At 40.0% G+C, this 17,354-nt stretch overlaps 1 protein-coding gene across 6 annotated transcripts in view; it reads left to right on the plus strand.

Annotated features, from left to right (window-relative positions):
• Nucleotides 1-17,354, plus strand: part of ATP11C (ATPase phospholipid transporting 11C) — a 159,330-nt gene that overhangs the window by 117,944 nt on the left and 24,032 nt on the right. For all 6 annotated transcript variants that reach the window (XM_033109351.1, XM_033109342.1, XM_033109360.1 and 3 more), the window contains 3 exons: nucleotides 4,304-4,406; nucleotides 5,595-5,740; nucleotides 13,892-13,951. In XM_033109351.1, the coding sequence (XP_032965242.1) occupies nucleotides 4,304-4,406; nucleotides 5,595-5,740; nucleotides 13,892-13,951 (309 nt within the window). The remainder of the gene's footprint in view (nucleotides 1-4,303; nucleotides 4,407-5,594; nucleotides 5,741-13,891; nucleotides 13,952-17,354) is intronic.

Here is a 17,354-nt window from a genome sequence, read left to right on the forward strand (position 1 = left end):
CAGGCCACTTTACGTCTTAATTATTTCTGTTACCGGTGCCATTTTAGTTTTGCTGTCTAAGTATCCAAACTACCCTGCTCTTTCCTTCACCACTGCCTCACACATGCGCGTGCGCGTGCGCATGCACAGCCCGTCCTAATTAATGTAGGGCATCGTCTCTGTCCACTGTCTTCTCACCCTCGGTCCCCACCACAGTGAGGCGCTCCTCTTTGTTCCCTCCGCCTTTCTTTCACCCTAACCCTGCTCTTTTCCCTCACTCCATATATGTGTATATAATCACCATGTTTTGTTGATTCTGCCTTTTGTCATAGCTCTCGTTTTGGTGCCATCTTTTAAAACCTCTTACCTCCAGCCTAGTCCAAGCTCTTACAACTTTACACGCAGACTGTTTGATTTAGTCTCCTTGCTTTTACAATTCCCCCTCCAATCTCTTGGCCCATACTCCCAAATTAATCTTGTGAAAACACTGCTCTCCTCACACATTCTTGCTCTGATACTTTCGGGAGTTTCCTATCCCTCAGGATGCAGGGCAGATGACAGTATGGCCCTCAGGGCTCACCCTGCTGGCCCTCAATATGTCTCTACATATTTTGTGTCACTCTGATTCCCACGTCCAGTGCGAATTGTTCCCGCTTTGTGTCCCGTCCACATGCCATGCACATGCCAGTTTCCAAAGCTTTTCTCTTACTTAGCATTTCCTCACCTGGAATTCTCTCTCGGTTCCACTTGACCTGACAAACATTTTACTCACAATAAAAACCACCTCAAGGGCTACGTACCATAAGCTGTCTTTCCCACCTCCTTCAGCCCACATTGATCTACCTCACCTTTCCTTGTACTCACTGGGTCCAAGGAGCTTTAGAGGCCCAGTTCCACACTTTTCCACTTCTGTATGCACTGTGGAGTATTCTTCATACGTGTCAGTCTTGCTTCTGCATGTACTGCCGCTGCTTGCTCTAGAGCCAGAGGATGACTGTGTGTTTGGCTTCTCCATTACACACACCACACCCCCTGCCTCACACGTGTGTGCACACATGCACGTAAACACACACACACACACACACACACACACACAACCCATCCTAATCCAGGGCATTGTCTCCTGTCCCCTTTCTTCTCACCCTCAGTCCCTACCACAGTCAGGTGCTCTTCTCTTTTTTCTTCAACCTTCAGAGCCCTGGTTGGCCCCAGCTGGGGAAGCACATCCTGCCAGAACCGTATCCATAGAAATCGGTCCCTTTTGTCAGAGGTCTCTTTTGTCCCTTTGTTTCCCCCTGCATTCATTGTCTGTTGCTCAAATTGCTCCCTGGGTTTTGACTCCTCCATTGCCAGGGCTGATACCTGAATGCCTGACCCCATGCGGCTGCTCCCACCCAGAATATGCAGCCCCTGTGGTTCAGTCCTCGCTCTGTTTTGTTTCTCTCACTGTAGTCACTCTTTCTGGCCTATCACCTACTCATCTGTCATGGCCTGATAGGTGATTTTCAAGTCACTTCTCCAATCCAAATCTTTGGGGCTCTACTGTACTTCTCTGGTTGCTTCCTGAACGGTTCTTCTTGGGTGTGTCACTGTCACCTCAACTCAGCCTTCCCTAGAGCCCAACTGTTTTCCTGGTCTTTTTCTACATCTGTTACTGAGCTCACTGTACTTCGAGGCTTCTAGCTTCAAAACCTTGAAATCTCTGTTGACTTCCTCTGTGCTTTACCCTTCCACGTGGTGTCAGGCACTAAATTCCATCCGTTTTCTAGTACATCGTCTTTTCTTTCCATTACCTTCCAGGTCTAGGCCTTTAACAGCTCATGGCACTCCACCTATCACTAGCCACCTAACTTCTCTCTTTGCCTGCAGTCTTGCTTTTTCTTCCCATTCCTCCTGTACCCTGCTGCCACTTTTCAGAATACCGCACTCCCTGTTGATCTGGCCCCAGGTGACCTGTCCATTCTCCCTATGTGAAAACTCATTGATCTGTTCGAGCCGGATCTATTTTCTGAGCATATGCTGTTCTTTCCTGGCTTGCATGCCTTAGAACATGCCACTTTGTTTCTCTGCAATGCTCCCCCGACTCCCTTTTCCCCATCCATGCAAATCTTTCCAATCTCTTATGATTTAGATCAAATCACTTCTACTTCCGTAAAATCATTCCTGACCACTCTTGCCTGTACTTCCCTCCTCCTTCTCTTGACGTCATAGGCCTTCTTATGTGTACAGCTTAGATGACAGTGTCATATATCCCCTTGTGCGGATTATTGCGTATTATTGTCTTGTATTGTTAATCTAATTTGCTAATCTAATTGCTAATATTCTTGTATCAGTTCTCTATCTCTACTACTTCATCATATTCTTAAAGTGTGAGACCATGCCTTATGTCTTTATTGGTATTCGCACATTGAATTACATGCAGTCATAGTTGATCAATAAATAGCTTTTGGTAAATTGATTTCTTTTTCATGAAGCTATCCTAGCGATTGAAGAGAAGTTCTTAATCCGGGTGACCTGGGCTTATTAAAAAACTTTGTGTTTCTCTATCTAAATCTTTCATTATTGTATAGTCCACAACCATAGATCCTTTTATCGTTCCACAAGGACAAGCTTTAATCTTTTTATGCTTTTCATGCAGAAGCTGTCACCCTTGATCGTTTCATTGCCTTCCCTAGACCTTCCCTGGCTGCAGTTTTTCTTCCTTGACATGCACATCATTACTGCACGTGGTATATCAGGAGCAATTAGTTTAACCAGTATTGCAGCCCATCAAAAACAAATTTAGTTTGGGTTCTTTAATTTTCGTCTTTGACTCACAGATGATTTGTTGCAGTCTTAATAAAGTTGTTTAAAAGAACCCAGATGAGAGAAGGAATTAGAGGAAAGCTGGCATTTCACAGTAACATCATTTTTGCGTTAAATGGGATTGGATATCGGGTTTTTTGGTATGCTATTTAGTACTAAGTAAGTCCTGCCCGAATTTTGTTTAAAGAGTGGGGGGGTAGTTTAGCCTCGTGTAAATTATTTGTACTCACTTCAGTTATGTTTACAGTGGATTGTATTTATGTGAACTGGTGAAAGCAATTGTGAGAACAGAATTTTTGCAAGACATTATGTAGCTACTGAGTTATATAAGCTTTTTAAAATTATTTTTCATCTTCAAAATAAAAATGTATTCAGTCCGTAACAAGAACATTGAATCTGCACATTTGAGCACAAGTTCACACTTAAAAACAGTGGAGCACATCAGTAATAAAGAAAAAAAAAATCTAAGATACAAGTGTTACATCCCACCCACCAGGAAGATTAAGGAAGGGGATGAGACCACTCTTTATATTCTGCTTCAAATGCCTCGAAAAGGTCCCAGACATTCCAGGGAGCATTTGCTTTATATATAGGCTTTTTAAAAGTTGCTAGGTTCCAAGGGGTTTTGATACATAAAGCAGTCAGCTAATACACAGGGTGGGAGGACAGCTGCTTACCCAATACACTTCCCACAAGTAACTCCACCAGAAGATTGATTTTACTCAGTACCTACCATGAGCACAGCATTGGGCTGTACTGTGCCACTGACACCTTGAAGAAACACTCCGGGAACAGTGACAGGTTTTTCTACATATCTCAGATCTCTTTCTGCAAATCACACCGTCTTTAAGATCACCTCTTTTAAAATGCAGCTACCTATAGGAGAGATGAAATCACATTGTGCAGTGGGAGGAGTTGAGTTGGCAGCTAGATGAGTGCAAGAATTTAACATTAGATAAGTCCCTGGGAATAAGGGTTGGGGTGCACCAAGCAGGAGTGAGGGTGACAGCAGGGAGGAGAGAGGAAGAGGTTACCAGAAGCATCGTTCTCACTTCCCCCTTTTGTTCTAGTATCCCTATGCATGGTACCCCAAATCAGCTTTCTGGTCTCCACTGTCACACATTCAGCACCTGATCTGAAAGAACACATGAAACAACGACAAAAGAGGGAAATGTGTTGACTTCTAATATAGGTTGGAGGCAAGAGTATTTGACAGTTCATACATTCACAGAACCAGAAACAAATAGGCGCTGGTGTTAACATTTTGAGAAGCTGTGTTCTCCTGCCTCTGAGAATTGGAGACCGTTGTACATACTCGTATATGCACAAAGTACCTTTCTGTTTGCAAGGCCTCCATTTACAAGTGTGAATGAGGCGTCTAGCCCTAAAAAAAATTTTGCTCCAAAAGACACATTAGAGCTGATGGTCCGGCTAGGTCTTATTTTCGGGGAAACACGGTAGTACAATCTTACATTCTGCTCTGACCTTTTCTGTACCTCTTTTTGTATTTAATGTTTAGATCGTCAGAATGGTGAAGAATTTAAAAGGCAGTCCAATAACACTGTCGATAGGCGACGGAGCCAACGATGTCAGTATGATCTTGGAATCCCATGTGGGAATAGGTAAGAAACAGCTCATGAGATGGCCGCTGTCAGGTATCAGTATTGCTTTTAGGTCGAGTGGTCTTATATTCTAGAGAGATTGTTTTGGTTGCTCACCCTGATTTCGAATTTGCGAATGATAATTGTTCAGTGAAAGTCCTCGTCTGATCATGCAACGTGTCCCTCCCCAAGTCCTACCCCTGGTGGGAATGCAGCAGCACAGAGTTAGAGGATCTTTTGAAATGAGCCAAGTAAAGTGATTTCTCCAACCTACTAGCAGCGCAGTTGATCATTTAGCTCTCGCTTTGACAGCATGCATGAAATTTGATTGATTTTCTGCTCCGGGCCAGATCGTCTGCTTACATTGCTGCACTTTATCTTTCGGGATTCTTAATTCTTTGGTACTAAGAACTGATCGTTGCTTGATTGGTTTTCCACATGGCGGTATTTATGGGTGGTTGAATTTATATGTTGGCAAGGCAACAACAGCTTTTCTACAACCTGCATCATTTTTTCCCATCAGGCTGCTGGTAGGCAGCAATCCTAACACCCCACCAAGGTTTTGGGGGCGGGGGGTTTGTTTTGTTTTTGGAAGGGGAGAGATAATGGAATCAGTGTCTTGGAAATTATTCCACCGCAGTTTGGATTCCCAAATTCTTGCCACTTGGAAGTGACCCTATGTAGTGTGGACCCCTCAGGTCTACTCACTGGTTATCCAGTGTGGAAATGGCCTAAAGCTGCTTGAGTTTATGGAAACGTGTGCTACAGCTGACTTTCACTCAGTGAAAGGACTTCACCATCCCAGTGTCACTTTTCAGTTTGGAGCTCCTGGACCACAAACCCCAGGTCTCTGCGTCGCTTCAATGTTGCACCTAGTCTAATGCCATGCACAAGTAAGCACGTACGAAGTGGCTTTCAGATAATTTTCAGACGTAATGTCTTCCAAGATAATTTTTGCCTTATAATGATTAAAGTAATGATTTTATTTCATTGTGTATTGTGTCATAAATAGGTGATTACCAATTAAACTCAGTTTTATTATTTATTGGTAAGGCTCGCTGTCATTGCCAAAGAAAGCACTTTTGCGTTTAAAACAAGCTCAGCTAACTGTGCAGTTGAACTATAACATGTATGCAAGCTGAAAATGCGAACATAAATCAGGGGGTTGTTTATTCTATAAAATACCCTATAGAGATTTTCTTTTTTTAGGTATTAAAGGCAAGGAAGGTCGCCAAGCAGCCAGGAATAGCGATTATTCTGTTCCAAAGTTTAAACATTTAAAGAAACTGCTACTGGCGCATGGCCATCTCTACTATATGAGAATAGCACACCTTGTACAGTATTTCTTCTATAAGGTATGTGGTAAAATATTTGCAATTTAACTTCTGACGATTCAATCCAGCATGGGCTCAGCTTGGTCATGGTATTGTTCCTTCTTTTTCCATGTTCCTTGTTTGTCTTCAGACTGAAATTTGTGGTCAACAGAACAAAACATCTATTTACAGAATCAGAAACCAGAAATTCCTTTTAACACAAGAGATTTGAGATGAAATTTTAAGTCAACTTTTCTAAAGTGTAGCTTAAATACAATAAAAATGTACCCATGAAAAGTGTACAGGTCTATTTTGACAAATGTATACATTCATGTAACCACTGCCCCAGTCAAAACTAGGCCGGCCCGGTGGCTCAGGCGGTTAGAGCTCCATGCTCCTAACTCCAAAGGCTGCTGGTTCAATTCCCACATGGGCCAGTGGGCTCTCAACCACAAGGTTGCCAGTTCGATTCCTTGAATCCCGCAAGGGATGGTGGGCTCCACCCCCTGCAACTAAGATTGAACACGGCACCTTGAGCTGAGCTGCCGCTGAGCTCCCAGATGGCTCAGTTGGTTGGAGCGCGTCCTCTCAACCACAAGGTTGCCGGTTCGACTCCCGCAAGGGATGGTGGGCTGTGCCCCCTACAACTAGAAATGGCAACTGGACCTGGAGCTGAGCTGCGCCCTCCACAACTAAAACTGAAAGGACAACAACTTGACTTGGAAAAAAGGCCTGGAAGTACACAGTGTTCCCCAATAAAAGTCCTGTTCCCCTTCCCCAATAAAATCTTTAAAAAAAAAAAAAAACTAAAACATTTTTATCATCCCAGAATGTTCCTAGATTCTCCTTCCGTCAGTCTCCTCCACCCCTGCTCCAAACAGTGACTAACCTGATGTATATTAGTATATATAATACTCTATATAATATCGAGTAATACATAGCATATACATCAGATGTAATTTACAAATTTAGATACAAATATCATATACAAGTTTAGGTGTAATTTATGCAATATACACATTAGATATGCCTGTTTTAGAACTAGATAGAATCACATGCACTCTTCTGTGCCAGGCCTATTTCACTTAGTAATGTTTTTGAGCTTCCATCCATGTTGTATCCTCTATCAATCATTGGTTCCCTTTTTATCCTGAACAGTATTCTAAACTACTCTTTTTCAGTAGAATTCTCTTTTCAAATGAAATGACAACAGACAAAGCAGATAAAGTAGAATTGCACTGACGAAGGGTGATGGGGCCAGAACTGTGTACTTGCTCAACCTCCCCGACCTACTCCCCAGTTCCTCAGAGTACAATTTAGAATCCATACATAGAATTCAAGCCACTCATGTTATGCACAGTGGATCTGGCGTACGTGAAGGTGAAGTAACTGGTCTAAAGTACGCAAATCATTTTCAGCCACCATACACCCAGGCGTTGATCTCCTGTCCTGTGTTCTGTTCAGTATAGTTTTCAAAAGTGTTTTCCACTTTTCATTTTGAAATAATTTCTGGCTTTAAAGAAGTAGCAAAATTAGTGAGATGATTCTCATATGCTCTTTGCTGACTGTGAACACCTTAGATAACCCACAGCACAGTTATCAGGATTAGTAAATTGGTATTAATTGACACAGTATTAACTAGTCTACATACCAGATTGGAATTTTGCCAGTAGTTCTGATAGTTTAATTTATTGGGGTGCCCATGGTTAGTAAAGTTACATAGGTTTCAGGTGTACAATTCTGTAATACATCATCTATGTATCACTTTGTGTGCTCACCACCCAGAGTCAGTTCTCCTTCCATCACCATATATTTCATCCTGATTTTGTGGTCCATTTCATGCTCACACTTGCATTTAGCTGTCATATCTCCTTAGTCTGGGATAGTCCCTGTGCTTTTGTCTGCATGACGTTAACATTTTTGAACAGTACTGGCCAATTAGTTTGTAGAATGTTCCTCAATCTGGGTTTATTTAATGTTTGCTTATCATTAGATTCAGATTATGCATTTTGGGCACAAATACCACAGAAGCAATATCAGGAGGCACGTGTTGTTAATATGCCTCTTTCACAATAATGTTTGATAACTTGATTCAAACAGTGTGTTAGGGGTCTCAAGACCCCTCAACTTAGCTCTGAGTAGTTTCATTTGAAAAGAGCATTCTGGGGTATCGGATTAGCTCAGTTGGTTAGAGCGTGGTGCTGATAACACCAAGGTTGCCGGTTCGATCCCCGCATGGGCCACTGTGAGCTGCGCCCTCCTTAAAAGAAAAAAAGAAAAAAATCATTCTGCTACTAAAACAGATATTTCATTCGGAGTTAAAATCCATTACTGTCATTATTTATTCTATTACTCAGATCATCATAAATATTTTACTGTGATAAGAACACTTGACATGAGGTCTACCCACTTAGCAGGTTTTTAATTGTACGACACGGTACTGTTAACTGTAGTCACACTGTCGTACAGCAGATCTCTAGAACTTGCTCAGCTTGCATAATTAAAACTGTACACCCACTGAATAGCGACTTCCCATTCCGTCCTCCCATCCCCAACCGTTTTGGAAGACTTCTTTTTTTTCTAGGACCACATGATGTTCTAAGCTCATGTTATGTTTTTCCTTCTCCAGTCCTAGACTAAGACATTTCTCCAAGGAACACTGGTTTCTTTTATTTGCAGATGGTATTTAGAAATCAAGGTCTGGGTGCTAGTGGTGCTTGTTGCTGCTGAGCAGAAGTTTGTTCTAGGCCTTTTCAGTGACTGTTTATACTGATACCGTTGATATCAGCCAACACCACGAGATTTCCTCTAACCTTCCCCTTTTCCTCATTTTGTAACTCGTTTCTCCAGAGGTGAGAAACCTGGTTCTCATCATCCTCAATATGTTTACTACTTTGCTCAATCCTAGAAAACACTTAAAAGTAGTTTCAGAATTGCTGATTCAAACTCCTGGGAGAAACAAACTACAAACTTGCGCAATGTGTTTGCACTTCTTTGTGTCTTTAGCTTTGGAGTGTACAGTCAAAATAACGTTTCCAAAGTTAATTTTTTTTTCTATTTCTACCATCTCAGTATGGTTATTTATTTGTAATATAATTAGGTTAAATTTTCATTTGCATTCCATTTGGGTCCTTCCTCTCCAACCCTGACTGACTTTAATTAAATTTTTTTCCCTTTTCACAAATTTTATTATTATTGTTATTATCATTAGTTTCAGGAGTACAAAATGACATAGTGATTACACATATACCTCACAAACTGATAACCCCAATAAGTCTATTACCCATCTGACAGTGTGCATAGTTATTACAATATTATCAACTGTATCCCCTATGCTTTATATCTTCGTGACTATTTTTTTAATAGTTGACATTCAATATTATATTAGTTTCAGGTGTATGGCCTATTGGTTAGACATTTATATAATTTATATACTGATCCCCCGAATAAGTCTAGAACCCATCTGACATAATACATAGTCTTTACAATATTATTGACTATATTCCCCACACTATACTTTATGCCCCCATGACTATTTTGTAACTACCAATTTATACTTAATCCCTTCACCTGTCTCGCCCAGCCCCCACCCATCTACTAACCATCACTTTGTTTTCTGTATCTATGGGTCTGTTTCTGTTTTTGTTTGTTTATATTGTTCTTTAGATTTCACATATAAGTGAGATCATATGGTATTTGTCCTTCTCAGTCTGACTTACTTCACTTAGCATAATACCTTCTAGCTCCATCCAGCTAGATGGATGTTGTTGCAAATGGTAAGATTTCATTCTTTTCTATGGCAGAGTAATATTCCATTCTTTATATGTACCACAATTTCTTTGTACATTCATCTGTTGGTGGGCAATTTGGTTGTTTCCATATCTTGGCTATTGTAAATAGCGCTGCAATGAACATAGGGGTACATATATCTTTACAGATTAGTGTTGTGGATTTCTTTGGATAAATACCCAAGAGTAGAATTGCTGAGTCATAAGGTAGTTCTATTTTTAATTTTTTGAGGAACCTCCATGCTATTTCCCAGAGTGGCTGTACTAATTTGCAATGCCAGCAACAGTACACGAGGGTTCCCTTTTCTCCATATCCTCACCGACACTTGTTTGTTGATTTATTGGTCATGGCCATTCTGACAGGTATGAGGTGACACCTCATTGTGGTTTTAATTTGCATTTCTCTGCTGATTAGTGATGTTGAGCATCTTTTCACATGTCTGTTGGCCATGTGTATGTCCTCTTTGGAGAAATGTCTACTCAGGTCCTCTGCCCATTTTTTAATTGGATTGTTTCTTTGATGTTGAGTTGTATGAGTTTTTTATAAATTCTGGATATTAACCCCTTATCAGGTATGTCATTGGAGAATATCTTCCCCAATTAACTAGGATGTCTTCGTCTTGCTGATGGTTTCCTTTGCTGTGCAAAATGTTTTTAGTCTTATGTAGTCCCATTTGTTACTTTTTCTTTTTTTCCCCCTTATCCAAGGAGATATATCAGTGAAAATATTACTAAGAGTAAAGTCTGAGATTTCACTGCCTATGTTTTCTTCTAGGAGTTTTATGGTTCCGGGTCTTACATTTAAGACTTTAATCCATTTTGAGTTTATTCTTGTGTATGGAATAAGAAGGGGGTCCAGTTTTTTTGCATGTATCTGTCCAGTTTTCCCAGCACCATTTATTGTATAAAATGTCTTTACCCCAGTGTATATTCTTGCTTCTTTTGTCATAGATTAAATGACCATATATACACATGGATTTATTTCTGGGCTCTGTTCTTTCCATTGATCTATGTGTCTGTTTTTATGCCAATACAATGCTGTTTTGATTACAGTGGCCTTGAAGTATAATTTGATATCAAGTAATGTGATACCAGCTTTGTTCTTCTTTCTCAAGATTGCCATGGCTATTCGGGGTCTTTTGTGGTTCTATATAAATTTTGAGATTATTTGTTCTAGTTCTGTGAAAAACGCCATTGGCATTTTGATAGGGATTGCATTGAATCTATAGATTGCTTTGGGTAGTATGGACATTTTAACTATATTAATTCTTCCTGTCCGTGAGCATGGTATGTGCATCCATTATTTGTATCTTTAATTTGTTGCTTCAGTGTCTTATAATTTTCTGACTACAGGTCTTTTACTTCCTTGGTTAAATTTACTCCTGGATATTCTTTTTGATACAATTGTAAATGGGATTGTTGCCTTAGTTTCTTTCTGGTAGTTTGTTATTGGTGTATAAAAATGCCACCAATTTCTGAATATTAATTTTGTATCCTGCTGCTTTACTGAATTCGTCTATCAATTCTAATAGATTATTGGTAGAATGTTTCAGATTCTCTATAGACAGATAGTATTAAATAAGCTGCAAATAATGACAGTTTTATTTCTTCCTTTTCCATTTGGATATCTTTTTCTTTTTTTTCTGATTGCTGTGGCTAGGACTTCCAAAACTGTTGAATACAAGTGGTAAAAGTGGACATGCTTATCTTGTTCCTGATCTTAAGTGCTTTTAGCTTTTCCCCATTGAGTATGATGTTAGCTGTGGGTTTGTCATCTATGGCCTTTATTCTGTTGAGATATATTCCCTCTACTCCCCTTTTGCTGAGAGTTTTTATCATAAATGGATGCTGGATTTTGTCGTGCTTTTTCTGCATCTATTGATATGAGCACATGGTTTTCATTGTTCATTTTTTTTATGTGGTGTGTCATGTTAACTGATTTGCAGATGTTGAAACCTCAGGAACTTACCAGCCCCGCATGGGGATGAGTTGTTACTCTCTTACCTCCCCCTAGTAGGAAAGCCCATGAAGATTAGCCATAGAGACCAGTCTGATCCTATTCCAGAGGCTTGGTTTGCCTCTTTAAGATTTTGGCCTGCAATTCATTCAGCTACCACCAGATGGAAGGAATGCTGTGTGAAGGAAAACAAAACAAACAATAAAATGGCAGATGTTTACCAGCGGTCAATAATGTAGTAATTGATCCCAGTTTCGGGGATCATTTATGTAGATGGCGCTCTCTGTCTTCATAGGATCTCTATGCCCATTGTCACCTTAGTTACTGACTTAGCAGTGTTCCCTTTTCAGTGCTACCTTTTGTCCCACGATGATTTCTAGTGCTTTCAACCCTCTTTGGCTGAGCTAAGAAGCCCTCCATCCTCTAACCTTGCCATTGCATCTTCAGTTTCTTATTGCCCCACCCCCAGAGTACTTCAGTGACAGATCTTCTTGGCTTTTGTTTCTCCATACAGTCCTCCTTGCATAATTTGGCCAGGTTAGCGGTTAGAAAATGCCACTTTTCAACTTGTCCCCCAGAAACTTGACTCTCCATTGTCTAAGGATTTAGTCTGGCTTTGAAGGCACCCCGTAGTCTGATCTCGTCTTACCTTATCTGTTTAAAATACATAAAGCCTTGCATTGGTCCCTGCTATCGACATGCCCTGTTCATCTTTAGCCCCTAGTTCAAATTCTGGCTTCTTTATTCATGCAATCAAGAAATACGTTTCGATGTGTTATCATGTGCCAAGCACTGTTTTAGGCCCTAAGAATTCCTAATGGAATAAGACAGGCAAAGTCCCTATTGTCGTGGAATTTGCATTCTAGTGGGAGAGTCAGACCTCCCCTTCCCACAAAGCACCCCCAAAATCGCCACCGAGCACCACCTCCTTCAACCACAGAATATTTTTTTATCAAGTATGACTCTAGAAGCACTACCTACAGTATTTTGCATTCTACCAGACCTGATACATACAAATGAGTGTTGCCCTTCCAGATGACGAGCTCTTTGGAGCTATGACACTTATTCTGATGCTCTAGGAGTTATTCAAAACATATATAGCCCTTTTCTTGTGTGTGTGTGTGTGTGTGTGTGTGTGTGTGTGTGTGTGTTCCAGTAAAATTTTATTTACAAAAAAAAAGGAGGAGATGCAGTAGGCCAGATTTGGGCTGTGGGTTGTAGCTATCAAATCCTGCACTAGAACCCAGCTTGGTGTGTATTCTGTGATCTGTTTCTACACAGACTTCTGACACCAAACATGTGGGAGTTTTTCCTCAGGCCAACCAATTCTCTAGCTCTCCCAACTCCTACTGGGTGTCTTAATTCAATTCTGGTACTAACTGCAGGGAGTTAACACAGACCCCACAGGTCAAGGACTCCGTCCCACAAGACTGCTTCTACTTTAGATGCCAGTTATAGCCCTTTTCTTGTGGAACATCCTCCAGAGCCTGTAGCATGTTTACCTACATAGGCTCAGCCATGGCAGATGTTTGTCCTTCAAGGATGCATTGGATTTTCAAAAACAACTTCAGGTCTCTGGGCCTCATAAATGACCTAAGTGAGAGTGTGTGGCAGAAGGAAGGAGACTGGTTTTTTGTCATGGCTCAAAAATGGGCTCTTGAAGGTGTTGCCCAAAGAGAAACCCAGAGACATCATGAACAAGTGACAGCAGCACCCCAATAAGATCACAGCCTGCCTTGACGATAGCACTCATTTGAAAATACTGCTTCTGGTCGTTTTGCCTGGACACATTAATTTCAGTATTTAGAGTCACACCTAGTAACTTCTAGTGCGTTATGAATTCTCTGATTGAATATGAATTCTCTGCTTGAATTTTTTAAATCTGGTTTTAGTATTCTCCCAATTAAATGATAAGTCCTTTAAGAGTAAGAAGTTGTGTTTTGTTTTGGTTTTGTATCAGCCATGGTGCCATATTTGCATTTAGAAGATGATCAGTATTTGGTACGTTGATTGTTTGAGGCGGCAGTAATAAAGACAGTAAAGCATGAATTAATACTGTTCGTTTCAACATACACTGTAATAATTTCCTGACCATTTATTGGCATTAATTGACTTAAAATACACACGGCTTTATGTCATTCTACTTTATGATGATTTCACAAGTCTAATTGATATTAAAGGTGCAGTGTTAGGTGTTTGTATTGTATGAGCTCATTTCTTCCTAGAAGAAGAATAGCAAGACGTTCTCATAAGGTAAGTTGGTATTCATATGAATTAGTCATTTGTTTTTGAGTTGGTTCCTCACAACTCAGGAGTTAGGGACCTACTGTGTTCCGATATTAGAAGGACCTTGGACTGACGATAGACTATGTGGAATACAGTTTTCTGTTTTAGTTTAGAAAGTTGATGACGTGAAAACATTAACGGTTTTTTCCATTTTTTTCCCAGAACCTTTGTTTCATTTTGCCACAATTTTTGTACCAATTCTTCTGTGGATTCTCACAACAGGTTTGTTTCTCTAGTTATTTGTTATAATGTAGTTTACATTTGCTATTAATAATTTACCTTTTTATGTACTGGATTGTAGAGATTAGAGAGATATGTCCAAAGTAAAGTAAGAGGACTTGTTTTACTGTTTGGGGTTTTTTTTGGGGGGTGGGGGTGGCTCAACAGTTGATCTTTGCTTGGTTTTTGATAGTAGCAAATGTTTGCATCTGCTTTGGCAATGTTCTTTCTTTTGAAAGTTATTTAGTATATCCAGTTGGAGTTAAGATAACCTTTAAAAGAGTATTATGATTTTTTTCTTTGTCTCGGTGAATACAGTGTTTTCCAATAATCCTAAAATGTTATAGTTTAACATTTTATCAAATAAAATCTCATACCTTTGCAGTTTCTCGGGTTGATTTTCTAAGAAAACTTTGATCTTTAAGCCAGCCATAGAGCTGTGATTCCTTTGGATAAAGCCCTGGATTGCTTGAGCAACTCGACATTTTTTGCCCTCTCTTGTTTTCTGAACATTTATTACGTAAAGAATTTGCTATATGCTAACTTGATATTTAAGTGGTGGGATGAGCAGGCGTGTTTGTCAGTTTAACAACTGAAATAGATTTTGCATTGCTTCTAGTGGAGGTACAGCTAAATACAACAGCTATAATACTTAGTGACTCAGAAATTTTCATAGTTAATCTGTGAGCAATTCAGTGATTTTTGCCAAGCTGAGCTACTGGTGACATCACCGCAAGTATTAGAGACTGAGTTTCTAAATTTCAAGGCATGCTTCATTCCTTGAGGTAGGAAGTGATTCTAATTTCTTGGCAGGGAATCTGCTCTTCTCAATGGGAAGTGACTGCTCTCTTTCTCTTGAACGTGCCTCTTTGCCGTTTGGTATGCTGTCTCTCGCATCAGTGCCATGTCGTCAGCCACATGTTGCCAGTTCAGCAGATCACTTTATGAATTAATCATCTACTAGCTGTAGGAAGTGCCACCAGCCTTCTTGCATTCAAAACTAACAGTATCAGTTACAGAGTTGCATGAATTCTGATGTGTCTGCCTTTCTTGAACATTCAGATTACTGTTGATCAAAATGTTTCTAATTCCTCACTTAGATTAATGTGAGTATTAAAAAAAAAGTGTTTCAAATTTTGTAGCAAAGTGCTAAAGAAAAGTTGGCTTAATCTGGTTAAAACATTCTTTATTTTAAAGGAGTCTGTTGCTTTGTTATCCTTTTAAAACATGTTTACCAAGCACAAGTTGTATGAAGAAAGGAAAGCCTTATTCCTAATAAAGCCAGCTGAGAGTCCGAGGTCTGCTTAGGTTTCCATGAGAGTTGATACTTGGCTTCCTCAGTTGCTCAACTAGTATGTTCACTCATATAACAAATACTTCTTGAGTGTCTACTATGAGCCAGGCTAAGTGCTGGAGATACAACAGTGATCAAACGTCATACCTACCCCCATGGAGCTGCAGCATAATGATGGGGGAAAGATAGGCAACATCGGACAAGTATGTTGTCGGGTACTGACACATGCTCTGAGGGCCAGGGAGAAGCACAATAACTGGATAGAGTGTAACTGTTCAGAGAAGGTGATTTGGAAAGTTCTCTCTGAGGTGCCATTGGGGCAGAGATATGAAGGCAATGAGGAAAGGAGCTATGCAGACATCTTAGAGGAAAAGTGTATCAGGTAAAAGGAAGGTCTCTGAGATGGTGACATGATGTACAATATGTTTGGTTTGAATCTGGCCTCGTGCTGAATGTAGCAATCTCTATTGCAAATATCTTTGGCCTACATACAGGTAGTCAGCCTTTTTTAAGTGAGGTCCACACCCAGAGTTCCCTGCAACCCTGGAACTTGGAGAATGATCTATGGAGCATGTACAAATGGGACCAGGATTCTGATTCTTTAAGCAAAAGGCACCTCTTTCTTTAGCAAAGCTAGAATAGTACTGGTCTTTTTTTCTTCATAAAAAGAAAATATTTGTCACAGGTTTAAGAAAAAACAGTACTATCAACTAAACCTGTTGTTTGTTTTGAGAACATTCTCCTCTGATTATGCATCTAAGAATTACAATTCTCTCTCGTGTATCCTCAAAGTACCCCAGTGGAACATTAGTAGATCGATGCTTCTTTTGTTTGAATGAAATTCAAGACTAAATTAAACACCAATCAATCAGAGTTACTTTTTCAGTTTTCTCATTAGTGAAAAGGAGTAGTTTCCGATGAAAGTGTAGCATTATGTGCCAACAGCCTAGTCTTCGCCATTGAGAATTAAAAGGAATATAACACCTTTTGGGGGTACTTTTTAATTCAGTTGAATATTTGTAGTGAGCTTAAATCTTTGTGTGAAGTATCTTCAAGTTCTATGTAGAGCCATATTTTTAACTTCATTGAAAATGTTGCATGCATATGATTTGCTTTATCTCTACTGCAGGCCAGAGTTATCCCTTCCTCTGGACTCCCCCAGTTCTTTGTACACTCACCACTCTGCTTCCCCCTCTAGAATTTGAGCTCCTTGGCAGACAGTTCATGAATCTGCTCTGTCCCCAGTACTTGTCACTTAGTAAGCACTCAGTAAATATTTTTGAAGTCAACTAATAAATGGACTAATGCTGTATTGAAGTTGTTCTCAACCTTTTTGAGTCAACCCCATTATGATAGTAATTGTGCTTGAGTAACCCATTGTTTGAAACTGCACAATTGTATTACTTAATGTCACATTTAAACAAGTATGTTATTAAAGAACATTTATATGTGTGAAAATGCACACGAATATGGGATTTGATTTCTTCAGGCCACAGATAATGGTTGTATGACAACGTCTAGCACAGTGTAGAAAAATACTGAACTCACTAAGTATTTTCATCAAAATGAGGTTCAGAGAGTACCTTAATATTTTTTTCCATAAAGGAAAATTTGTATTAGATGAGTCCTTTGCAAATGTGTTACAGCTTCCAATCTCTGTTCATTCAATGATCCAGTATTTACTGAATGCTTTTTATATGCCAAGTTCTTTTCTAAGAGCTCAAGACTGTCAAAGTCCTCTCACCAAAGACCACCAGGAACACACACACTTGTCGTGGGTCAAATTAAGTTTATTCCTCCATGCAACGAGGAAGAACATACACCAAGAGGAACAGTGAGGCCTCTCAGGAAGACGGTGTTAGAAACGTCTTACAAGATTTGGGCTTGAGTTAGGTCATTTGAAGAAGGACTTAGGAAATGGGGCCTTGCTCTCGACTGGGTGCCGTTAGTAAGCAGGGTGGTTTTATGAGTGGGCATTTCAGTAACTTTGCTCCAGGAGGAATGACGACTAGAAGGAGGCTAGCTAGCATTGTCATTGCTCAAGAAGCAAAGCCACCCATATTACATGGGGATAGTGGTCGTTTTTGTGATTTGGACGATACTCGTACTCTA

The sequence above is a fragment of the Rhinolophus ferrumequinum genome, chromosome X (assembly GCF_004115265.2).
Source record: "Rhinolophus ferrumequinum isolate MPI-CBG mRhiFer1 chromosome X, mRhiFer1_v1.p, whole genome shotgun sequence".
Taxonomy (NCBI): Eukaryota; Metazoa; Chordata; class Mammalia; order Chiroptera; family Rhinolophidae; genus Rhinolophus; species Rhinolophus ferrumequinum.